General features: G+C 38.9%; 1 protein-coding gene across 3 annotated transcripts in view; it reads left to right on the top strand.

Annotated features, from left to right (window-relative positions):
- The window catches only part of LOC123318393 (dynein axonemal heavy chain 8-like), a 1393903-nt gene that overhangs the window by 984171 nt on the left and 382826 nt on the right, over nt 1-26906 (top strand). For all 3 annotated transcript variants that reach the window (XM_044905013.1, XM_044905020.1, XM_044905005.1), the window contains one exon: nt 14311-14448. In XM_044905013.1, the coding sequence (XP_044760948.1) occupies nt 14311-14448 (138 nt within the window). The remainder of the gene's footprint in view (nt 1-14310; nt 14449-26906) is intronic.

The raw sequence follows: 26906 nt of genomic DNA, 5'->3' as shown, positions 1-26906 counted from the left end.
ACCAGGTGACTCATAATTTGTCATATTTTTAATCGCACCTATGCGATTTGAAGAAGTTTCAAGTTTGATTGGTTCCTCGTTCGTCCTTTCGACAGGTAGTTTACAAATCTTAGTTAGGGTCGCCTGATTTCTTTTCCATATTTACATCGTATCGTCACCACTCTTACAAATCCGTCATTTCCTGGGTGACTTTGTGTCATTCTTCCTAAGGGCCAATTGTTTGGATCTATATTGTCCTGTTTGATTAGGACAATGTCTCCTTTTTCGATATTTTCTTTTTTGTCTGTCCATTTGCTTCTGTATTGCAATCTGGACAGGTATTCTGAGGTCCATTTTGTCCAGAAATTTTGTTTCAGCTTTTGTATGAGCCTCCATCTATCTTGCAATGTGATATTGATAGATAGATAGATAGGTTTATTCATTTCATAGTATATATACATGTAATACATAGAAAAAATGTCAAAATAAATTCAATTTAAGGATAGCAACTACAACAGTAATCAAGATATTCTTGCACATTATATGGTTCACATTTCAAAATAAATGAAAACAAATTTTTAATCAGAACCTTTTCACTGGTGATGCAATGAAATTGTTTTGGTAATGCGTTAAATAATTTAATACCTATATACATTGCATTATTTTCTATGAGAGTAAGATTATGCATGGGATACAGATATTTATCAACTTGTCTGGTTTTCATATTTTATTCTTGAATCTATCAAATAACTCCTTATGCTGGATAAGAAATTTTATGCAATTGTACACATAAAGCCCTGTGAATGTATGAATGCCACTAGCGCGAAAAACGCCCCTGCAGGTCTGACGGTATTTCATATTTAGCATAGTTCTTAAAGCTAGTTTTTGTTTCACAAATAGACATTTCGAGTAGGAACTGCCCCCCCAGCACACAATACCATATGACAAGGTTGATTGAAAATTAGAAAAATACACAATTTTCAGGATGGATACGTTCACTGACTTTTTCAAAACATTCAGAGCATAGATGGTAGAGTTTAATTTATTATTTGAGTAGTCTATATGATTTTTCCACTTCATATCAGAATCAACATAAACCCCTAGGAACTTTACGCTGTTTGCAATCTTGTCTTGAGTACCATCCAGTAAAATAGCATCAGGAGGCACTACTTTGGATTTCTCAGTTTGGAACGTTATGCATTCGGTTTTTTTAGCATTCATTTTCAGGAAATTTTCGGAGCACCAATGTTTCACACTCAAATAAGCATTATTCATTTCATTCATCAATTTAAGGATGTCATCAATAATTTTTAAAATAGTGGTATCGTCAACATAAATTATCGGATACAGCCACCTATTTATATTAAGAGGAAGATCGTTAATATATATAATATTATAAACAATAATGGTCCTAAGACACTGCCTTGGAGTACTCCAGCCAAAATCTCTATGTCATTAGATATAAAAGTTTCAGAGTTGATTGTAACTGAAACTCTTCGTTTTCGGTCTTTCAGGTAGCTTTCAATAAGCTTTAGGTGCTTATCTCTAATTCCATACGCTTCTAATTTCTCCAGCAATCTACTGTGATTCACAGAGTCAAAACCTTTACAAATCAAGAAACATGCCGATCGGTATTTCTCCCCTATCTATTGCCTCTAATACTCCTTGCGTTAGTTCAAAAATAGCTGTGCTTGTACTTTTATTATTCAAGTAACCATGTTGGGATGAGCAGAACAGTTCATGTTTCATGAAAAATTTGAGAAGACGATCTAAAAGAATTTTCTCGAAGATCTTTGAGAAAGTTGTTAACAAATTTATGGGTCTGTAGTTTCCCAAATTTTCAATGAGACCTGATTTGTATAGAGGTGTTATAATTGACAACTTGAATGAAGAAGGAAATTTTCCGGCTACGAAGGCTTTATATATAATATATCTCAGTGGTTCGACCACAATATGAATCACCTTTTTCAAAACTATACTGGGTATTTGATCAAATCCAGATGAAAAGGAATTTTTCAATTTTCCGACAGCCCTTAATACCTCTTTGGCTTCTATCTCAAATACATAAAACGACTTTTGTGCACGCTTCAATTTTAAATTAGATCGAACTTGGGTAGTGTTCTCTGGATCCGGTATTGATTTGAGAGAATTTCCAATGAAAAAATGTCCTGGGGTCAGCACGTCCAATTCTTGTGGATCTTCAGTGAGTGGCGCGGGAGGACGAGAGTTGAGGCATGCTTCTCTAGTAATGTGCTAATTTCTTCGAAAGTCAGTTTGTAATCTCCAACTATCCTTCGTAGGTGAAACTTCATAGACTTCACCTCTGCTTCCCATAGTCCGCCAAAATGAGGACTGCCTGGTGGAATTCTATACCACTTTACCGACTCCTTAGCTAATGCCTTCTGTATTGAATTTTCATCAATGGATTTTTGAAATTCTCTGTAAAGGACTCGTTGAGCTCCGACGAAATTGGTTCCATTGTCACTGAATATTGCAGAACATAATCCACGTCGTGATGTGAATCTTCTGAAGGCAGCTATGAATGTGTCCATTGAAAGGTCACTTACTGCCTCTAGATGTATCGCTATCTAGTTGCTAGACAGATGAAGATGGAGATGTATCCTTTATAACATTTGGATCCTCTACCTCTTGATAATCTCATCTGTATCGGGCCAGCGTAATCTATTCCTACATTCGTGAATGGGTGGGATGGTATCACCCTTTCCCTTGGTAGATTTCCCATTTTCTGTGAGCATGTAGTTGAAAGAAATCGTGTGCAGACGACGCATATTCTTATGATGGTTTTAACCTTGTTTTTTCCATGTGGTATCCAGAATTCCTGTCTGATGTGAGTCAATGTCATCTGTGTTCCTCCATGCAATGTTATAATGGAGAATCGAGAAGGATACAGCGGCGGCCAGATCTGGTTGGTGACTATCCATGCCCTGAGTGTGGAAGGATCTGCAGGTCACGGTTTGATCTCTTTAGTCACAGGAGGGCTCACAGTCGCAACTAGCCCTAAGAAATTACAAGTCTGTTCGCAATTTTTGTTCCATGTCGTCTGGATTTCTGTTGGAATTTCTTCATCCCACTCTTTATCGGCCTTCCATATTTCTTGCATTTAATAAAGCTAAACTAATGTTTAGCTTTGATGACAACTGGTGCCATAAGGCCTAGTGGATCGAATATCGAAGCAATTTCAGATAGCACTTGTCTTTTGGTGTTCTATTGTATTTCAGTTTGCTTAATTGAATATTGAAAGTTGTCACTTTGTGGTAGCCAGCCAATTCCTAGGATTTTGGTAATATCTGCATGACTTCCAATTTCTTGAAAGAATGTACCTTCATTCAAAGACAGATTGCATTTCCACTTTCTAATGTTGAATCCGCCTGTTCAAAATCGAGGGTATTATGATTTTGTAATTAAAGAGTAGTGGACTGTATGAAAAGATAATTGAGTTGGAGATGGTAAAAAACATTTATTGAGTATCGTTCACAATCATAAAATGAATATGTCACCTGCATGAAGCTAATACAGTAAAGCAACTAATATTAACCACATCTATAAACTCAGAGAGACAATATCCAACTAAAAACAAGAGATGGTCCAGAGCAGTTCAAATGAGAAGTCACTTGATGTCAGACTTAGACGTTGAGGAGTTCAATGAATTCAATAAACACAGTGATAGAGCAATCAATTGAAAATTGATTGCGAGAGCCTCTTTATTCTGTCAGAAAACGCGAAGATTAGAATACTGAATTTTAAAGAGAAGACGCGAGAGTACAGAGAAATAGGCCAGAGGTGAAACTTCAATGTCTAAATCTGATCATCAACGAGAAATCGATACATTAAATTTGAGTTGATCAATAATGTTAATGTAAGTATGAGCAGAACAAGAGTCGCACAAGTTTAATGAGAAGCACAATTAAATGAATTTGAGAAGCACTAGAATATTAAAAATAATATGAAAAGGGCAATAAATTATAATTAAATGAGAAGTTCAATAATAGTTAATTAAATGAAAAGGACAATCATAATTAATCTGAGAAGAACATAGTATAATTCATATACATTGAGATGATCTTGAAGAGTGCAAAAATTCATTGAATTCAACATTTACAGAGACGAACTGCTTACAAGTAAGAACGATTAGAACGTTCATCAGAAAAACAGAAGAAATAATTGATAAATTAAGAGAAGTCAAGATAGTACTGAGTTAAAATCCCTAATCGTAGATTTTGAGATGTGCTGAAGGCTGAGAAAACTAACATGTATGTTGAGTCCGATGAATGAATATAGAAAAGAACCAATGAGAGTACATATTATAAAGAGTAGACCATACCAAATGAGTAGACACGAGTATTCGAGCAGACTTTCCAGGGTGGAGCCTAGGTCGAGGTGTATCGAGCAATATCATTGATCGCTTAACTAAAGTTGAGGTGTTCACATCCTGTTCCGAAGAAAACAGCTACGTCCAGGGTCCACCCTGGAAAATATGAGGATTCATTCATCTGAAACTCAACAACATTAATTAGTCATATGTACAACGAGGTGATCATAAGAGTTGTCATAAAAATGATTAAACTGATTCTAATAATGAAGAATATTATGAGTAGACAATGAATCAGTAATCAATTTTATTGAGATGGACTTGGGAAGTTTCAATCCTGGTGCTACATACCCATTTTCATGTGAGAAGATCTAGAGAAGTTTGAAAATCTATATAATTATAAAATATATATTTCTGAGACGGCAATGGTTCGATTTGTCTTGAGTGGACGTTTCAGTTGAGCAGTGCTAGCAAGGATTAGGAATCTTTTTCTAGATTCTGAAATCTCTTGCACGTGGACTAATTTCATTACAATGAAATTATCATGGAAATGGTGTAATTCATCATTTTGAGCAGTCTGAGAGTACTTTATCTTATGAGAAGAACAATTTAGCACCAGGATTGTGCGAGAAGACTTGAAAATTGAGAACTATACTTCATTGAAATTTATTTTAGCAGTCGGTTGGCCATGAAATAATTTTCTCAAGTTTTTGTAACTAGAACGAAGTTAGGTTGGCACTCATGAAATGTCGTTAATGTCATAACGCCGTTGCCACAACTAATATCAATTTTTATTACGAAAATGTCGAAAGTGATTGAAAAAAGAGACAGGGTTTCAGGAAGTGCTATTTAGAATTCAGGTCCGCTCATTCAAATAGTTATACCCTGATATTCTAAAATCCACAATACGTCAGACGGTAGCGAACATATTCAATGTAAGAGAATTTATATAATGTTTCATCTGAATCTAAAAGACTCATATTTCAGCTGAATATTTTCTCAATCAGAAAGATTGTGAATGAAGAGGATGACAAAGAATTTCCTTCTATTAGGAGACCCAAAAAAGTGGTGGCATTTTAGAATTTTATTTTTGAGAGAATTAATGCGAAAAGTTTACTATAGGATTTTCGATAAATGTCATCGGAGAATAAGTTCCCTAAAATGGATTTTTCTATTTTTCATTTGACTTGTCCTATACAATGTAAATGTCTTAAGGTACTAATAAATACCTAATAATTATTATTTCATCAATGTATTAAGATGAATAGCCACCAATACGCGCAAGTTGCCCTGTTACTTGTTTATTGGGTTAATATATTGCATTTATGCAAAACAAGAAATTCCATCTTTTCAGAACCATACAAAAGAGCAAAAAGAGAATATGATAAATTATTAAGTGAAGAGAAAAGCTTAAAATACAAGAAACAAATATTAACTTCAGACAATAAAAATAAAAGTTTGTGGAATGCAGTTCGTGACATCAAAGGGCATACACCAGTAAATTCAATTGAAATTGAAGGAAACCCTAGAGAACAAGCAAACAAGTTCAACAACTATTTCTCTACAATAGCTGAGGATGTTGTGGGGAATATGGGAAAGATACCATTCGAGCACAGAATTCCACAAAACATTGACAATCTGGTGATTAGGTCTGTGACAGAAAAGGAAGTAGTGGACATAGTTTCTAGGCTGAAGAATAAGAGCAGTTCAGGGATTGATAACATTCCTGTCACAGTGGTGAAACAAACTTTTCAACAGATAAGCAAACCTGTGACTTACATATTAAACAACTGTTTGAAATATGGTGTGTTTCCGGATCAATTGAAGAAAGCGGTAATAGTTCCTATCTACAAAAAGGGAGAAAAAGATAAGTTGGAAAATTATAGACCCATAAGCCTACTACCAGCCTTTTCCAAGATATTTGAAATGTGCATCAGCCAACAATTGCTCGTTTTTCTGGAGAAACATAAGATTTTTTCACCCCAGCAACATGGATATATCAAAGAAAAATCACCAAAGACTGCAATCTTCGATCTTCTGGTGGATATTCTAGATGCACTGGAGGAAAACGAAATGGTCATTGCTCTGTTCCTAGATTTGTCAAAAGTATTTGACAGTTTGAGTCATAAATTTGTTCTCATGAAGATGGAGCAATATGGGATAAGGGATGTGGCTCTGAATTTATTCAAGTCATATCTTGAGTCGAGGACTGTGATAGACTTTTCGTACTATGGACGCTCCTTACCTTTGCTCGGGCGCCAGTGGGGCAATCAATCGAACCCCACGTCTCTCACAGAATCCCCAAAGAATTGGAGAGCCCGGGTAGACTTGAATGATCAGTGGAGAAGGGTAGCAGTGAAAACTAGGATGGTAGCGTCTTCTTTGTCTCTGCTTTCTGACGGTTTTTAATCGTTCAAAAAGAGTACCTACCTCTTCTGACAAAAACCTAGTTCTAACTGATTTACGGAACTGTCTCTCACTGGCAAAAATAACTGGCAACAAAATAAATGTTTAGTCCTTTATTCCTACTGGGTTAAATTATATACAGAAATGTACAAGTCTCAACAAATATTGATGTCAACCGGCGTCCTGGTCAGTGTGGGGGCGGCTGATGAAACACGGTCTCTCCAGGAGAATACGGTTGAAATAGACGGTAAATACGGTTAAATTTTGTACGGTCACTCCAGAGGAGTACGGTAAAAATAGACGGTAGTTATGGTCTGTTGAGATCCTGGCAAGTCACTCCTTCTGTCGGTACAGTGGCTGGTCTCAGTCGAATGGCAGTGCACCCTGTCTCTCTCCCTGTCTCTCTCTCTTTGTCTCTCTCTCTCTCGAAAATATTCCGGTTGATGGGTCTTATTATACAAGTATAGGTGAATAAATTTCCTTTTCGTGGCGGGGCAAAATCTGCCTCGTCACAGGACCCAAGTAGTGGCGGTAGACAACAATGGTTTCCGATAACTATCCGAAGAGAAAGACATAAAGATAGGAGTGCCCCAAGGAAGTATTCTTGGACCGTTAATATTCATTTTATTTGTCAATGATCTCCAAAACATTTTTGAAGATACGGGGGGTGATGGAGAAATAAATACACCCTGCTTGACAGATGTGTTGGAAAATCCTTGTATGAAAGACAGATCCCAAATCTACGGAAGACAATTCGCTGATGACACAAATATTTTGATAAGAGCAAGAAGTTTTTCCAAAACAACGCACTTGACAGAGAAAATTCTACGGAGGAGTGATCATTGGTTTACAAGTAATCAGCTTTGTATGAATACAGAAAAAACAAAAGCCATTATGATGAGGACATCTCATACTACTAGCGACACTCCACAACAACTAACAATGACAGCTAATGATATAAGCTTGGTGAAGTGCACAAAATTTCTGGGAGTCTACATGGATGAAACTCTTTCTTGGACCACACATATAGATGACTTGACAAACAAATTAGCCAGCACATGCTACTCTTTGGGAGTCTTAAGAAAATATCTAGACATACATGCAATAAAGCCAGTTTATCAGGCAGTTTTTGAGTCAAGGTTACGTTATGGCATAATGTTCTATGGAAGTAGAAAAACTTCTAACAAGATCTTCATAATGCAAAAACGAGCAGTAAGAACAATGCTCAAAATGGGAATAAAAGAATCATGTAGAGGTAAATTTCGTGAATTGGGAATATTAACATCACCAGCAATTCACATTCAGGAGTGTCTTCTCTTTGTGTTTAAACACAGAGAATATTTTGAAGAAAAAACAGCTAATACATATAACAGCAGGACAACACAATTGAAGTTTCCTAGGCACAGATTGACTCTAACTGAGCTTGGAACAAAATATTGCTGTGTGAGGTACTTCAACAAGATCTCACCAGAATTAAGAGCCGAAAGAAACACATCAGTATTCAAGAAGAAGGTATACAGGCTACTACTGGAGTTGGAACCGTATACCATTGAAGAATTCCTTATCTAAAATTATTGATAGTTAGTTGGATTGTTTTTGCTATGTTAGTTTGACACTATTTCCATTTTATACTGTGGTTTCATTTGGAAATAAAGTTATTTATGACTTTAGCCTTGCGGCTTTCACACTCCTCTCCAGAGGAAAATTCACTTATCCCAGATATCTCTGATATAAAAAGGATTAAGCTCTGTTGGAGCCCTTTCCAGGTTTTCGGGCTCGTGGTGGTGGTCGGGTCCGGGTCGCTCCTCGGCTTCCTGCTGTAGGTTGGATTCCTGCTCCATCAGCACTTCCTGTCGGAGCAGACGGTGTTCCTCTGCATTCCCCATGTACTTGCGTAGTTCTCGCCGTTCCGAGCAGTACCGCCTTCTGCATGACTTTATAAACATTTTCGTCCAACTGAAGTCTCCTCAAGTTCTCTAGTAGTTCCTTCGGTATCAGGCCTGTAGATGAAATGACAATAGGGATGGTCTTTATATCTTTCAGCTGCCACTGTCTTCTGGTTTGTTCCTCGAGATCTCTGTATTTTGAAATTTTTTCAGTGTGCCTATCTAGGAGATTGTTATTGTTTGGAATTGCCACGTCGATGAATAGTGCTCTGTCCTCATCCTTATTGAGCAATATGAGGTCTGGTCTATTGTGGGTTATTTTTCGGTCTGTGAGAACCGTGCGATCCCAGTAGAGCTTGTGATGTTCGTTTTCCAGCACAGCAACCGGATGGTAATTGTAATAAGGAACCTTTTTAGAAGTTAGAAGTTGGTGTTTTAGTGCCAATTCTTGGTGAATAATCTTGGCAACAGCATCATGTCTATTTTTGTACTCCGTGCCCGCGAACTTCTGACATCCCCCGGTGATGTGCTGGATAGTTTCATGTGTCGCACAGCCATAACGACAGCTATCGTCTGCCACTGAGGCATCCTTGGCGATGTATTTCATGTAATTTCTCGTTGGAATCACCTGATCCTGGATGGCGAGCATGAAGCACTCTGTCTCAGGAAACAACCTTCCGGAAGTCAACCAGTAGTTCGACGCAGATATGTCGACGTAATCATGGTTGACCTCGTTCTGGTGCCTCCCATGCAAAGGTTTGCCAATCAATTTCTGCATTTTACTTTCTACAGAGTGTTCGACAGTTTCCAAGTGATCCTGCTGTAGCTTTAATGGTGTAGAACTATCAGCAACACAAACTACTCGATGGAGTTCTGACGAAGCTGCCTTCCTCAAGAAATATTTTCGAAGTCCTTCAATTTCCTGGGACATACGGTTGGACAAATCAACAATTCCTCTACCCCCAAGATGTCGTGGCAGCTCTGTCCGTTCTATTGAGCTTTTGGGGTGATGTTTATTGTGTTTAGTCAGCATCGTCCTTATTTTTCTATGTAAAGCTGCTAAATCGGTGGTCGTCCAAGAGATAATACCAAATGAATAGCTCAGCGCCGAGCAAGCGTAGGTGTTAATCGCTTTTATCAGATTCTTGCTGTTGAGACCAGTTCTCATTATCCTTCTCAATCTTCGGGTGAACTCCTCCGTTTATTCTTTCTTCATCTGGGTTTGATTGATTTTTCTTGCCTGTTTTATGCCTAGATACTTGTATGTGTCTCCTTCCTTTAATGCTTCAATTTCTGCACCTTCCTTGAGTTTGAACGTACCATCTTCTATTTTCCCTCTCGTTATGTTTAGCAGTCGACATTTTTCTAGTCCAAACTTCATTTTGATGTCTTCCGAGAATCCTTCCACCATTTTCAGCATCAGTTGAATTTGTTTTTTAGTAGATGCGAAGAGTTTCAAATCGTCCATGTAAAGGAGATGATTCAGTTTCATCATAGTTCTACTGCCGCTTTTGATGGAAAATCCGTAGTCCGTAGAATTCAATCTATGAGACAAGGGATTCAGGCCCATGCAGAACCACAGAGGGCTCAGCGAGTCTCCTTGGAAAATTCCGCGTCTTATTGGAATAGGTCCTGTTGTAATGGAGCAATCTGCTGCTTTCATTTGAAGACTAGTACGCCAGGTTGACATGGCGTACTCAACAATATTGGGATCCACCTTGTAAATCTTCAAGATCGTCAAGAGCCATTCGTGAGGTATAGAATCGAATGCTTTCTTGTAGTCTATGTACGCAGCGTAAAGATTCCTTCGCTTGGAGAACGCTTGATTGCAGATAACTGAATTTATTATTAGTTGTTCTTTGCAACCTCGGCTGTCTTTGGTGCATCCTTTCTGTTGCATGGCGATGATGTTATTCTTTTCGCAATGGTTGTGAATTCGGTTTGAAATGAACGATGTGATTAATTTGTACATCGTTGGAAGACATGTGATTGGTCGGTACTTGGATGGGTCTTCTGTATTCCTCTGGTCTTTAGGTAACAGGTATGTTGTGCCATGTGTAAGGAATACTGGCATTCTTTCAGGATTTTCAATGACATCATTTATTGCGGAGGTCAATTTGTCATGCATGATCCAAAGTTTCTTTATCCAGAAGTTCTGTAATCCATCAGGCCCAGGTGCTTTCTAGTTGTGCAGTCCTCTGATAGCTGATTTTACTTCTTCAATTGTGATCATGTCATGCTGCATCGGCTCATATTTTCTAGCTTCAGATTTTTCATCTTCAATCCATCCGGTATCTCCATTGAACTGAGGTTTTGTTGATAATTGTTCGGTCCAGAATTGTTCAATGGCTTCCTTTGGTGGTAAGTTTCCATTTTCTCCATCAGACGATGTGAGTGACCGGTAGAAAGTTTCTTCCGACTTTTCGAATGAATTATTGTCTCTTTTCCGGCTATAGTTGCTTCTATATCTCCTCAGGCGTTCTGCATACAGACTTAATTTTTGCTTCAGAGTGTCGAGGCAATGGTGAGCTGTAGCATTCTCCGCCTCTCGTTCTGTGTGTGTCCTGTTTCTATCCATGATCTCTTTGGCAGCTTTCACAACCTTCCTTATAATTATTATTATTATTATTCATGTGAAATTTTTGTTCAACGGTGAAGTTGCTTCTTAACTTGAAACTTCCTTTTATTCCTTTCACTTATATATTGATGCAAGATGATTTTTGTACTGATGTAACATATTCAAACTTTAGCCAAAGAAGAAAACGAACACTAACTCTCTTCAAGCTATAGCGCATATTATGATATTATACTGATCTCTTGTATTTTCCATGCAAATAACTGGATTTGGTATGTCTTCAAACATTTTGTATGAACTTCAATTATGTTATTCACATATTTTCCGAAGAGATTCGACATTGTGATAAAATACGTAATAACAGAAACTTTTACGTAGAACGGGCAACATAGCGTTGATTTAAAACCAAAAAATGTTTTGACAAGCTTCATAACCCCACATTTTCGTACTATACAGAGTGAAATGTGTCAAATTTCCATGGCCAACCGACTGCTAAAATAAAATTGAATGAAGTAAAGAAGAGCAGGTGAACTTAAAAATGAGATGTTACAAAATCACAATGATAGCAGAGAGAGGTTACTACAACGGTGCTAACAAAGAGAATCTTAAGAATAATGTGGGAATGTGTAGTTTTTCACTTCTGAAAAACACTGCAAGTGGGGCCGCTGCGTCGTTTAACCAGCGCACCGCAGAATCGCGGTACCATACGTGGCCACCGGAGCTGGTCAGGAGCGTCGACTAGAGAGAGGTCGGAGGGGGGCTTCGCTCAATTTTTAACATTCCGCCCGCCATAACTAACAGCGTTAGTTATCGAGATGACTAGAGAGGTTGAAATTTCTTCTTGGTTGCTTCGTCTGAAGAGTTGACTGGTAGAATTGCTTTCTTCGAGATTGGTCGGGTTAGAGTGGACGTGGAGGTCTTGAGGGGACCCTGGGTGCATGGTCATTACTCGCACTAATGGCCACTTACAAGGAGGTAATTGCTCGTCGGTGATGAGAAAGGGGCGAGATGGTCTGACTCGTTATTCTGGTAATTGTCCCATGAGTTGTTGAGCTCTTATACTTCGTTGCCTTGCACATATAAGTAGTAGTGGCTTGTTCGTAGAGTTTTCGGAATTCGTTGTCCAACTTCTTCAGCAGCATGTGCGCAATTATCTTGTTACCCAATTGCTCTGCTGTGATTCCTATATTCTCTATGGATCTGAGATTTTCCTGCACGGTGTCATGAAGTCTCTTGATTGACCCAGCAGATTCTTGTTGCAGGCATGGTAGATTTGAGATTTTGTCAGCGTATTTGTTGAAAAGAAGTTTATTGTTATTGTATCTTTTCTTTATCAATTCCCATGCTATAGGGTAATTCCTTTCAGATACTTCAAGATGTTGAATAAGCTTTGGGGCCTCACCCCTGGTTTAGCTTTTCAGGTACTGCATTATTTCAGCGTCCCCGAGTTCATGATTGTCGTGTATGGTTTGTGTGAAAATGTCTCTGAACGTAATCCAAGTATCGTAGCCTCCGTTGAAGATTGGAATACTGATCTTTGGTAGATTTATCGACAGTGTTTTAGTTTGGGATGGATTATCCAATGGTGAAGTTGCGATTATATCTTCTATGATATCGTGGTATTGTGATTGGAATTCCTCGTAGACTCCACTCTTCACGTACTTTGTGACTTCTTCGTGATTGTCGGCTAATAGTTGTTCGTGAAGTGCTTCTATGTCTCTCCATATTCTTGATAAATTTTCCTCGAGGAAACTGTTGATTTTTGGATGCTGTTTGGTCTTGATTTTCTGCTTAGCTCGTTGCATTTCCTGATTGAATTAATTTAGTTTTATACGAAGCTGCAGAAGCACAGGGTGTTGAAAACTTTCTTCTTTGGATATGATGCTCGGTGTGGAAGGTGGGTGATAATAATCAATGTAATCTGTGATTTCCTGGTAGCATCTGGAAATCTGCCCTGGTAAGTCCTTTTAGAAATATTCATGGTCGTCAGAAAGTGCTTTACGTATTGCATCGTGTATCTCTTTAAATTCGTCTAAAAGATCGGCTGCCGTTTTAGATTTCTTTCTGTAGTACTCTTCGGTTTTTCTGGCAGAACCATCCTTTTCAAGAGATGATAGAATTCGTTTAAGTTCTTGACCAATTGTTATTTGTTCTTCCATTTCTCTCTCCATGGCGATGGTTGAAGTATTGGGCTTGTGGCTCTGGAAGATTTCTTCTCTGGTGCTCGTTTTCCTAGTGGATTCGTTCTGTTCCCTGGGATTCTGGAAATGTGGATCCGGAAGTCTTGATCGCTGGCTCAGATTTGGCGCTGGATGGCTTCTTCACGGAATTCTTTGTTGGCTCTGGAGGGCTTCTGCTGGCGCTGGCGTTGGCTCTGAAAGGCTTCCCCACAGACGCTGGTAGTGTGATCGAGATAAGGGTCGTAAATACTTGCTCTCGATCGAAGGATCATAAAATGTTGCTTCTATTGTTTGAAACAACACTTGAGGCAACTGAACGACCAGACTCAGAACGTTCAAGAGAAGTCTTAACTCCACAGTTGCCGGTAAGGTAAATCGATCAAACGATAAGTGAATGATGATTTATTAATTACAATCTATGCTTATATACTAAATCGAACCATAACAATGAAAATAATATTTCCTTATTTGGTCACAATGGATTCGCGAAATCCCCGGTTGTTGTACCGTGTTCCTTCCAGTCAGTAGATTTCGGTAGGTGCCGTGATCCACTTCGATTGTTCATCAATTCGAATTCTAATGGAATTTTCCATCGGAAATGAATATCGGAATGGATAATTTGAAATAATGTTCAAATTTCGAACAAACCTCAAGAATCGACTATCAAAATATTTGTACGAGTCCAAAATGCTCCCTCTTTACCTCAAAATAATATGAGAAGCCTTATGACCCGAACGAGTCTCAGTTAATATGCTTTAAATATGAAAAGGATTACAAACCTAAATTGTCCATATTGTTCGTTGATTGTGTTGAAATTTTCAATTGACTGATCAGGATCATTTTCGGATTATCGTAACATCGGATATATCTATGAAGAAACTGCAGTTTTTATATCAGGAAAAATCTTGTTTTTACCAGGTAACAATAATAGATTTCTCTTTTTCTACTTCACAGGCTAATCTACAAATTCAACAAGCCAAATTGAATAAAGCTCAAGACGAGTTGAATGCTGCCATGACCCTTCTAGCTACCAAGGAAGAAGAAGTGAGGCAATGTCAAATTCTATACGAAGAAGCCATGACTCGAAAACAAGTAAGTGCCAATATTCATTGTATTATTTCACAAGCTGTACCTGTACCCAACCCTGTATATTACTTGATGGGAATCGAATAATGCATCCTCTAAAAAATGCCTGGGCTAATTTTATTGCTACTCTATCTGAAGATGCATGATTCATGTTACCTATTGGTCCAAATATGTCTTAAAGCCCGTTTGTAACAGCTGAGATTTCTCTGGAGAATTCTCTACCGATAAATTTTGGTAAGAAAACGGCAGAGATTATTCTGTATGCAACTGAACAGTGAATTCTACCGAAAGTGCGTATGTAACTGTAAAGAATTCACTGCGTATGAATTCTCGAGTAAATTTTCTAGAGAATTCTCGGCTGTTGCAAACGGGCTTAAGAAGTATTTATGACAAATTAACCGTTTTCGAGTAATTTCAGTTTGAAGATAGGTACCTACTTTCACTTTCTCCTTCCGAAAGTACTACCCTACTGATTTACATAGGCGACGAATTAAGCTTAGGAAAAGGACAACGATTTGTGGAACATGTAACGTACAGGGTTCATCTAGGAAGGTCAATGAAGTTTTGAGTGAGCTAATGTACTTGAGGGTCGATGTCGCCGTCTTGACGGAGACAAAGAAGAAGGGCAGGGGCGATTATGACCATTTCTATAGTGGAGTGCCCAAAGATCAGCGCGGGAAAAACGTGGAGTGTCGATCCTGGTACACAAAAGATACAGGAAGGTAATATCCAATTGGGAGCCCATTAGTGACCGGCTCATTAAGATCAATCTTATACTAAATGGATATAGAGTCACAGTGTTGGGAGTCTATGCTCTAAATGGCGATGAGACACTAAATGTAAAGGACACTTTCTTCGAACAACTGCACCACGAGATAGGAAAAATTGGAACATCCAGAGAACTTATCATATTAGGCGTCTTCAATGCGAGATTGGGAAGAAGGAATGGGGGCCGTGTTGTTGGAGATTTCGGCGAACCAATAGAAAATGATAATGGTAAAAGGTTAATTTTTGTATGTGAACAGAACCAGCTGAAAATCTTGAATGGTTTCTTCCACCACCGAGACATCCATAAGTTTACATGGACTCAAAAGACGAAAAATCTGAAAAGTATCATAGACTATGTGATTGCTAGGCAGAACTCCAGATTGAGGTACGAGGACGCGAGGGTGAACAGAGGCATCTCTTGTGAAAGTGATCACTACTTTTTGAAGACCAGGATAACTGCACCGTTCGATAAGCAACTAAACAAATCACCAAACATAGAGGACGGTGCGGATTATGAAAAGTTATCGCATATCCGATACAACTTGGAAGGATTCGATCACGAAAGTATTAAATACCTATACAAACAGCGACTACATACAAAACTAAATACCAAAAACTTCGACAACATTGAAGGAGAATACAACCATATAAAATCTTGCTTACACTCAGCGGCATCGGAAGCATTTGGCACACAAAACCAACAGAACAAGCGAAAAAGACCATACTGGTGGGATGATGAAATAGAAGGTGAGATAGAAACGAAAAGACGAGAATACCAGAGATATCCAAATTCAGGGAGTGCCAATGATAGAAAATCATACAAAAATGCTCAGAGAAAGGTGAGAAATACACACAAAAAAAATGAAAAGTGGGAAAACACATGCTGCCGGCTGGAGTCATATCTAGTTGGAAAAAGGAGTACGGAAAGCTGGAGACTACTGAAGAAAATGAGGAAGGACAACAATAAAGAAATCATTTCACCTATAACACCTAACGAATGGAATCAGCACTCCGCAGATATGCTCAAGAATTCACAGCTCTGGAGTATACAGATGTTAATATAACAACAGAAAAAATACCCATAACAATAGAGATAAAAGAGATTGTAGATGTATAACGAGCATTGAAGAATGGTAGATCACCTGGACCCGGTAACATCCCTTCTGAATTGATGAAATATGGATCAGATAGGCTGTTTGAGAGGCTGAGGAATCTCTTCCAAACATGTATAAACGAGTCAACAATGCCTTCTGAATGGAAAAGATCTTATATAACAACAATTCACAAAAAAGGGGACAAGAAAAGAAGTGATAATTACAGTGGTATCCCCGTCTCGAATACCTTGAGCAGAATCTATGGAAAAATCCTGAAAAAACGAATAGAGGCAGAATATATTGAAATGGAGGCTGAAGAACAGGCCGGATTCAGAGCGGGCAGATCAACGATTTAATCATCTCTTCACCGTCACTCAGTTTATTGAAAAGAAAATGTCTTTCAACCAAGAAACACATTTTACATCAACGTAGAAATAATCAAAGATGTCAAATCGCTGTATGAGAATTACACAACGAGAGTTAAATTTAGGAATATGCTCACTAGGGGATTCAGAGTGACCAAAGGATTGAAGCAGGGATGCTGTTTGTCACTTCTCTGTTCAAGATATACTTGGAACGATATGCGAGGGTTATAAAAAACAAATGCCACATTACTCTTTCTTTGCAGATGATCAAGATGTAGACGACTAAATCTACATGACAAGCAAACTAGTAGAGGAGTATGCCAAATGGGGGCTGGAGGTCAACATCCAGAAGACTCAATACATGTGCATTGGCGGCAACCAGCGGAACTCTGATCCAGATCGAGACCTGTCATGCTCGCATTCTTTAAAACATTGCATTGCCTACAAGTACCTAGGATTAAGAATCTCGAAAGATGGGTCTCTCGATGAATCAATACGAGAGAGGAATACCCTTGGCAGGAGGGCGATATCGATGCTCAATGGTATTCTATGGGATAAGAATATATCCAAGGAGAATAAAACAAGAATATTCAACACAATTGTGAAGAGCGTGATAACATACAGCTCAGAAGTATGGCCAATAAAGGCAAAAACGGGCATGTACATCCCATTTCGGGTGAGACAGCGTGAAACCTGGCTGTCTCGCCCAAAATGGGATGCACACAAAGGATGCCCGACAATAGGATCCCGAAGAAAATCCTTAAATGAGCCCCACAAGGACGGAGAAAAAGTTGGAGGGAAGGCGTCGCCAAGGAAATGAGAGAAATGGGACTCAGTGAAGAACTGTGGAGAAACCGAGCAAAATGGCGATTAGAAATCGGAAGACGTCGGAGAACGTTGTGACACGATACATATATACAACTACAGCAAGTTGAACAGAAAATTTGGAACAGTACCTACGGTCAAAAAATTGATTGACCTTACTGATGTTATACCCGTAAAAAGATTTAATTTTCGTTGATATATAAACAGTAAAAGAATAATATTTTGATACGTATAAGACTGATAACAAAAAAAAAAGAGTTACTTTGGTTACTTTGTAGAGAACTACCCTTTGTGATTCCGAAAAAAGAATCGTAATCAAATAACATCCTCCTCTATCTTCACATAATACCCAATATTGGAATCTTTCATATCGGACGTCATAAAAGAAAATCCGATTAATGCTGCATACCTTCACCCACTTCAAGATGCTGACGGGCTTTCGTAAGAATGTAGTACCTTTAGGCCCGGTTGTTCAATTCGTGATTAAAGTTAATCCTGGATTGATTTTGACTTTTCCGTTCAAATCTGTCACGTTAATCCAGGATTAACTTTAATCTCGGTTTGAACCAGAATTGAACAACCGAGCCTTAATGATCGGTTTCGGACTAAATTTATTAAATAAAGAGCCTTTATTTTTTGGTGGCAGGCTGTTCGCTATACAAGATCAGGTGATTTCCACTAGATCCAGTGGCGGATTTACCATAGAGGCTGAGTAGGCTGCAGCCTAGGGCGGAAGATTTCAGGGGGCGGCAAATTTAGGGACAATTTTGTTTGCACTAATTATGGAAAATGAAATATTTGTATTTCATAGATATTTTAATATCTATGTAGGGGTGGTATCTCAATTGTACCTCAAGTTCTAAGAGTTCTAGGTTGGTGAGAACTTAGGGACTCGAGGATTGAGATTGATAATGTGGATCACTTGATAATGAACGTTTATTTCCTAATCTAACAAACTATATATAGTCAAATTGTACAATGACGTCAAGACCACATAATCGAAATCGTCTTACATTTTGCTTATTCAGTACATTTTTCTTTACTTGCAAAATTGCTGCAGTTGGATTAAGGAATATTAGATATTAAAACAAACTATTGCAATCCTTTGTCTCACCTGGCCTACTTACACAGGAAATAACAATTATGAAAGAGCGGATGATCTAAATAATTTCGAATGGAAATATTTGGTTGAATTGAATTTATGAATTTTTGATATATCTAATTTTGGATATTTATTGTACGTTTCGTACATATTCCCGGCGGCCATGGTGATGTGGTTGGGGTCTTGATGTCTTTGTTGGTGGTTGTCATCCCTGGAGATGGCTGCCTGGTCTGGAGTCATTATATATTGGCTGCAGCTCGATCTCCTCAGGATGAACTGGTTTATTGCTCGCGTGTGCATCAGCCGGTGCTTGTTGTTGTTTCCTATGTTTTAAAAAGTAAACAATAAGTAAAACAATGACAATGATTATTACGATGTTCGTGCTGGAGTTTATCGCTGAATGCAAGTGATATTGTTTCCAACGGTAGTAGTACCAGTGACCTTGACCTAGCAGGTTAGGGATTTCTCGAACCCTGTTTGCGACGAACATTTTCCACTTTCCAGCGTCAGCGTTTATCCATGATATTACTACTTGAGAGTCGTACCAGGTGAATATTTTTGAATTGTTGTGATTCAGGGCCGTAATGCAGCGTTTGATCAGTTTGGCTAGAAGAAGGGCTGCGCAGAGTTCTAACTGCGGGATTGTCTTTGTATTTTTTAATGGTGATTCTTTTGATTTGGAAGTGAGGAGTCCGACGTGAGTGTTCCCCCTGGTGTCTGTTGTTTTTATGTATACTACAGCGCCATATGCTTTCAGGTATGCATCTGAGAATCCATGAATTTCCAAGGGTTGACCATACCGTAGGTGAATCCAGCGTTGAACTTGAATTTCTTCTAATTTTGGAAGCTCGCTTCTGAAGTTTTTCCAGGTGTTCCTGATGTGCTCTGGTGGTGCTTCATACCATGATGTGTTGGTTTTCCATATTTCTTTCATTATCAGTTTCGCCTGTATAATGACTGGAGATAATAATCCAAGAGGATCGAAGATTGTGGCGATTTCTGATAAGATCTTGCTTTTTGTTAACCGATGTTCGGAGTTTCGTTTTATTAGGTACTGAATATTATCTTCTCTGGGAGTCCATGTTACACCGAGCGTCTTGGTTGGTCCATTTTTGTCATCCAGCGTGACGGTGGATTTGCTTTCGGTCAGTACGTTATATTTCCACTTTCTTATATTGAATCCTCCCTTTTTGAGTAGGTCAGTTACTCCCTTTTGTATATGTCGTGCTTCTTCAATAGTGTCAGCGCCACTCAGAAGATCGTCCACGTAGAAATCCCGTAGCACTATTTCAGCCGCAAGGGGGTGGTTTTTCCTTTCATCTATAGCCAGTTGTCTCAGCGTTCTTATGGCCAGGTAAGCTGCTGGTGCTGTACCGTAGGTTACGGTGGTTAATTCGTAGGTTTCAATTGGCTCATCTTTGGTGTTTCTCCAGAGTATAGAGTGTAATGGCTGGTTCTCTCTGTCCAATTTCACCTGCCTATACATTTTCTCGATGTCAGCTGTTATGGCTTTTTTGTGTTTTCGCCATCTTATCAGAATATCTATGAGATCCTGCTGTAGTTTAGGTCCTGTGTGAAGAATGTCGTTTAGGAGTTCGGTACTTGTCTTTGCGCTTGCATCGAATACGACTCTTAGCTTTGCCGTATCACGTTCTTCTTTCAATACAGTTTGATGTGGAATATAATACCTCTTCGCTGAATTATTTGAGCTAGCAGTTTTCATATGACCTAGCGCAATGTATTCCTGCATGAATTCTTTATACATAGTTCTAAGCTTTTCGTCTTTATCCAGCTCCTTTTCCAATTGAAATAGTTGTGCCAGTGCCCTCTGCTTCGATTCTCCTAGCTGAGTTGTACTTTTCTTGAATGGAAGTTTCACAGTATAACCGTGCTCGTCCCGTCGAAAGGTGTTGAAGTAAAATTCTTCGACGAAAGTATCGTCGTTTGTTGTTTCCTCGGAATTTTCTGCTTCTTCGATGTTCCAGAATTTTGTGAGTTGTGAATTTTCATTTAAATTCGTGATCAAGCTTGCTAGGCGAAGTTGTGGACTCGATGATGTGGTTCCGCTAATAATCCATCCGATGTGAGTGTTTCTTATTATGAGGTTTGTAATGTGGTTCCTTGTGGGTAGTATAATTGGATGTCTTTGGCTATATTTCAGGGTTGCGCTATGTATTCTCCCATCTACTCTGAGTAAGCCTTCGTGATCTATATATGGGTTAAGACTTTTCAGGTGGCTGGACTTCTTCACCTTTCCTGTTTTGATGATCAGCTCAATTTCATTTTGAAAATATGGCTGCTGTGTAAGCTTGAGAAGGGCTTTTTCACTCTCCTGTAGTTTCTCTGATTCCAAAGATGCGCTGGATCTGCGATTTTCTGGTTTCAGGAGTCCCCTGCAGTACTCCATAATATTCAGCAGTTTTTGATCAATTTCGTCAAACTCTCGTTCAAAGTTGTCCCATTCTTCATCCAATTGTGCCATCTTCCTGCCGCAGTTTTCTTCGTTTTTTCTCGATGGTGAATCATTTTCGATATTGGTGTGAGCCCTTTTTATGGTTTCGGCCGTTTTGAGTTGCTCGGCGATGAGGTTTTCCATTTTTTTTGTGCTGCTGGCTGGATATTATGTGGGTGGTTAATTTCTTGTGGATCGTGGATACAGTGGGTGTTTTCCAAAGTCCCTGGTGGTTGAGTCCGTTGACTGCTTCTTGATGTTGGTCCTTTCTAGGGAACACTGTGGGGTTACTCACTCTCCTGAGTTCGCGACCCACTAAACCTAACCTGCTTTTTGTTGGTTCCGGGCATTTGCCTATAAACCATTTATCCCTTAATCGGTTGATTTCTTCTTGCACATTGTCGTGCTAGGGTTTTCATGTTCGTCCATTTCGGATATCTCTTCTTAGTATAGTTTTAATAAGTTGTCGTGCTCATTTTAATCTCTCCTCAATTGATCTCTCGGTCTCCTTTTGTAAATTCTCATTCTTCTTCTGTCTTCCTCCGGATCGTAGTCCACTAGTCTCCTGAGTTCTTCGTTTGGATGTTTCTTCGCTGTTTGGAATAACTTTTCAGCTTTCCTCTTCATAAATTCGGTGATGGTTTCCCACTTCAAATCTCGATATATCTGTTTGTTCCTGACAAACCAAGGCGCATCTATGGCACATCGTAGTAGCTTGTTTTCTGTTGCCTGAATTCTTTGTATATGGCTCTTTGCCGCGAATCCCCAAGCACCTGATCCATAAGTCAGTTGCGGTCTAGCAACGGCTTTGATTATTTTCAATTTTGTCTCATTTGACATGTGGCTCTTTCTACCTATCAGCGGGTAGAGCATATTCATCGCTGCCTTGGTTTTGTCAACGGCTTGTTTGATATGGCTTCTCCATGTTAGACCTTTGTCTAGGGTGATACCTAAATATTTTGCTTCGTTTTTCCATTCGATTTCTTCTCCATCTACCTCTAGATTTGTTGTAGTTCTTAGTCTCCTCTTCTGCAGTAATATCGCTTGGCTCTTTTGTCCGTTGAGTTTTATTTTCCATTTAATACACCAGTCATTTATTTCATCTATAGCTTCTTGTAATATTCCTTCTATAATTTCTGGCTTGCGATGTCGCATTGCGATTCCTGTGTCGTCGGCATATAGTGTCAGCATAGTCCTTGGAGATTTTGGTATATCGTGAATATATATGTTATACAGTAACGGCCCAAGTACTGACCCTTGAGGCACCCCTGCTTCCATATATCTGGTTGTGGAGTTTTCCCCTTCCACTTTCACGTAGAATCTTCTGTTCCTCAAATAATTCCTAATCAACTTGCACAGTTTCATTGAATATCCAGCATATCTCATTTTGTAAATCAATCCTTCATGCCATACTCTGTCGAATGCTCTGGCGACATCTAGTAGTACAAGACCGGTTGCTTGTTTATTTTGGAATCCTTCTGTTATATATTCTGTGAGTCTCAGTAATTGATGTTCAGTTGAGTGGTCTCTTCTGAATCCAAATTGCTCTGCTGGAATGAGATTCAGATTTTCAGTTTCTTCTGTAAGCCTCCTAGCGATTACCCTTTCTACTACTTTTCCTAGGGCGGACAGTAAACTTATCGGCCTGTAGTTTTGGGGGAATTTTTTATCTTTGCCTGGTTTGTTGAACACTATGACTTCTGCAGTTTTCCACTTTTCCGGATAGTGTTCAGTCCTCATTATACCGTTTGCAATATTTGTGAGAGCAGCTACACCTTTTCTAGGTAATTTCTTCAACATAGCATTCGTTATTTTATCACTTCCGGGAGCTTTTCTATTTTTCAAGCTTCTGATTATCTCTTTTATTTCAAATGGAGAAGTTGGTTTTTCTATTTTGTCGTCTACTGGTGGTTCGTCCATTTCTTCTTCGTTGTTCTCTACAAGATCTTCCAGCTCGTCATTATCGTCATCAGGTCTGTAATTTATTCTCGATTCTCTTTCTATCGAGTCCGCCAGTGCTTCTGCTTTATCGATATTCGTATATGCCATTCCTCTTTCTCCGTGGAGAGGTGGTATTTTAGTATTTTCTCTTCTCAGACATTTTTGCATTTTCCATGCAGAATGATCGATAGTATTTAGTTCTTGAACTCTTTTGTTCCATCTATTTGTTCTCATGTCCTTCAGGGCATTTTTTAGAACTTGGCTGTGTCGGTTTAGATTTCTCTTATTTATATCTGTTTTGTTGAGCCTGTATGTTTTTCTTAGTCTCCGATTTTCCCTGATGAGATCTTTGATTTCTCTGGGTGTATCACCGTGTGGATGTATCGGTGCTGGTCTCGTTATTTTCTTTGTGCTCTTTTTGTAGGCATCTATTATATTCTTTTCTAGTTTATCAACTGCTCTTTCTAGGTCTTCCGGTGTGTTGATTGTCGGTATTTCTGTTACCTCCGATTGTATCAGATGGCTATATTTCGTCCAATCGGTGTATTCTCTTGTTTGCATTAGTTCTCTTCTTGGCCCATCTCCTATTGTTAATTCGATGGGGTTGTGGTTAGAGGTTCCTTCCCACAAAGTCTCTATCGAGAATTCTCTAGTGATATTTTTCATAATTGCGATATCAATTATATCTGGTAATCCATTTCCGAATGCTAGGTACGTTGGTTCTTCAGGTCCAATAACGATAGCTTCATGTTTTTCAGCGAGATCTTTCAGTTTTCTGCCATTTCTGTTTTCCATCCTGCTGTTCCATTCTGGAGATTTACAATTAAAATCTCCGATGCAGATTTTCGGGTTTGTTCCATCTAGTAAGTTGTTGATTTCTTCTTCCAATAGGTTATTTGGGGGTCTTTTATATGCCGATGTGACTTCGACTCTTTGTCGATTTATTTCAGCTACAATCGTCACTGTTTCTATTTGTGACTCGTCAGATCTTCCTTTAAAATAGTGTTTCAGATCTCGTCTAACCAGTAAGGCAACACCTCCCCCAGTGTTTGCGATTCTGTCACATCTATATATCTCATAATTCATGATATTCAATCGCGTATTTGGTTGTATTCTTGTTTCCTGTAAGGCTATAATATCAGGTTTCCTCTCTGATATTATTTCTTCTATCTCGGGTTTTCGAGTTCTGACCCCGTTTATGTTCCAGGAGACTATTTTAAGGGATTTTTTCCTAGTTGTATGTTCCATTATTTCAGTTTACTGAACATTCCTTGGAGTTTTTTCTCCATCTCTCTTTCAATTTTCAACATGATTTTGTTGAAAATTTTTTCAGTAAAAGTGTCTAAATCGTCGGCGGATTCAGAGACTTTTCTGTTTTCTTTTGTTTTGTTGATCGTAGGTTTAGCTTGGGGCATTTTCGGTGTCTCCTTCTTCTGTACTGGTTTGGGTACTTCTTTTTTCTTGTCGTCTACTTTGGAGGGGGTGGGCTTCTTTTTCTCCTGGACTTTTAGAGGAATCGTGCTCTGCTGAGCCGATTTCTGGCCTGTTTTCCTCTTCCTTGTAACTAATTTGAATTCGCTACATCCTTTGTAGCTTGCTGGATGGCCTTCTTCACCGCACAGAACGCATGTGGCATTTCTCTCCTCACCTTTTCTGGTAAGTTCGCAATCTTTTGTGCAATGATTGCCCAAACATTTGACGCATCTGTATGGAAAAGAGCACTTGTTTTGGGCATGTCCGTACCTCTGACATCTGAAGCATTGGCTTGGATTTTCTGCCCTTCTTTTTGATTCCACTACAATGCAGAGATTGTAGAGGCGTCTTATTTCGAAAATCTCCTTTCTCTGAGTTTTTACCAGGTATAAGGGTATAAACTTTCTGGTTTTATTGGATGTCATTCTGGACACCTCGGCGTCATGGATTCCTTGGACCTTTAGATCATTTTTTATTAAATCTAGGTCAGCATCTATTGGGAGATGTCTTATAACTGCATATATCTTTTTCTCTTCCTCCATCTGGTACGTGAAGTACTCCTTACCAATCTGGTCAAAATATTTTGTTAAGTTCCTGTAGTCGTCCACAGTCGAGGCTACGATCCTGATCCCGTCTTTTACGACGGTTGCTCTGTTGTAGCTGAATTTCTTCAAGTAGAGAGCTTTTCAGATCTCTACCCAATCGGCTGTACCCATCGTCGTGATGGGTGGAATTTTATCTTTTTTAGGTAACTCCGTTGCTTTTTTTGCGGTCTCTTCGTCTGAAGATGAACTTTCTTTACGCGCGCGTTTTGTGGGCGGCGCGTTCTGGGTTTTAGCAACTTGAGTTGCAAAATTTCTCTTCTTTTCCGGTTCTGGAGCTACTTCCTGTTGGAGGAATTTTTGGGGACCGCTACCGGCTTTGCAATTTCTGCAAATGTGGGGGATTTCTGTGCCGTATTCTGTTTTGCAATTTCAGCAAAACTAGGGGATTGAGGAGCTTTATTCTTGTTAACTTCCTCTCTCAAGAGGCGTATCTCCCCGACCAACTGAGACACGGTTTCAGTCAGTTTATTTATTTGAGCCTTCAACTGCCCATTCTCTTCTTTGAGCCTTACAAGCTCCTCTGCATCTCCATCGCTGAATTCTTCGGTGTCCGTAGCTTCCATGTAGGAGCTCTCATTCTCTGAGACCTCCGACATGGCTTTATGTCCGTATTGAACTATATGAGGTATTTCGGAATAATAATGAATATTGGAAATCCTTACTACTATGTTACTATTAAGCTATGTGGCTAAATTAAATATTTTCTATACTATCAGAAAAATAAATCGACTCACCAGTGATATCCGTGGAACCAGCGATCTTGGGATCTGGACTCGACACTGAATACACTGAATTTGAACGAATTTCCGCTCTATAACACATACACTTATAGATCTTACAAAAAAAACTTCGGAAGTTTCGTAGACGGAATCATAAATTCCGCAGCTTCGCCAGTGTACACTTTCACCTCCGCTTTCACTTTTACGGCACTGTGACACTTCGACTTTCTCGTCCGCTTTCTCTTTTATGACACTTCGACTTTCTCGTCCGCTTTCTCTTTTATAGCACTAGGAGCACTGTAGCACGTCTTCTCTTGTCAAGCGAATGACTCGGAATGATGTTGGTCCAGTGGATGTATTCCAAAGTCCCTGGTGGTTTATTGTAGGCTCGAAGGACCAATGATCCGGCCCGAAGGACCAATGTTGGGGTGGTATCTCAATTGTACCTCAAGTTCTAAGAGTTCTGGGTTGGTGAGAACTTAGGTACTCGAGGATTGAGATTGATAATGCGGATCACTTGATAATAAACGTTTATTTCCTAATCTAACAAACTATATATAGTCAAATTGTACAATGACGTCAAGACCACATAATCGAAATCGTCTTACATTTTGCATATTCAGTACATTTTTCTTTACTTGCAAAATTGCTGCAGTTGGATTAAGGAATATTAGATATTAAAACAAACTATTGCAATCCTTTGTCTCACCTGGCCTACTTACACAGGAAATAAGAATTATGGAAAGCGGATGATCTGAATAATTTCGAATGGAAATATTTGGTTGAATTGAATTTATGAATTTTTGATATATCTAATTTTGGATATTTATTGTACGTTTCGTACAATCTATCTACATCTGATTTTCCCTAAATATAAAAAAAAAACTAAACTAGTAGTGCATTATTACTATTTTCCTGTTTCACTTTTATTTCGGCCGCTTTGGACTCTATGCTGAAACTTCGTGAGGGTGAAAAATGTTGGTGAAGCCAGATTCTGAATCGTTGGGATGTGTTTCTTCGGTTCCTACGAAAACACAATTCAAGAAATATTTGTCCAGAAGTTCGTTTCAATGGATTTATTTACAAGGATGGCAAAATTCGTTGTCTACTGAGGGAATCT

This window comes from Coccinella septempunctata, chromosome 1, assembly GCF_907165205.1.
Source record: "Coccinella septempunctata chromosome 1, icCocSept1.1, whole genome shotgun sequence".
NCBI lineage: Eukaryota > Metazoa > Arthropoda > Insecta > Coleoptera > Coccinellidae > Coccinella > Coccinella septempunctata.
This window is presented reverse-complemented; position numbering and strand designations above follow the sequence as displayed.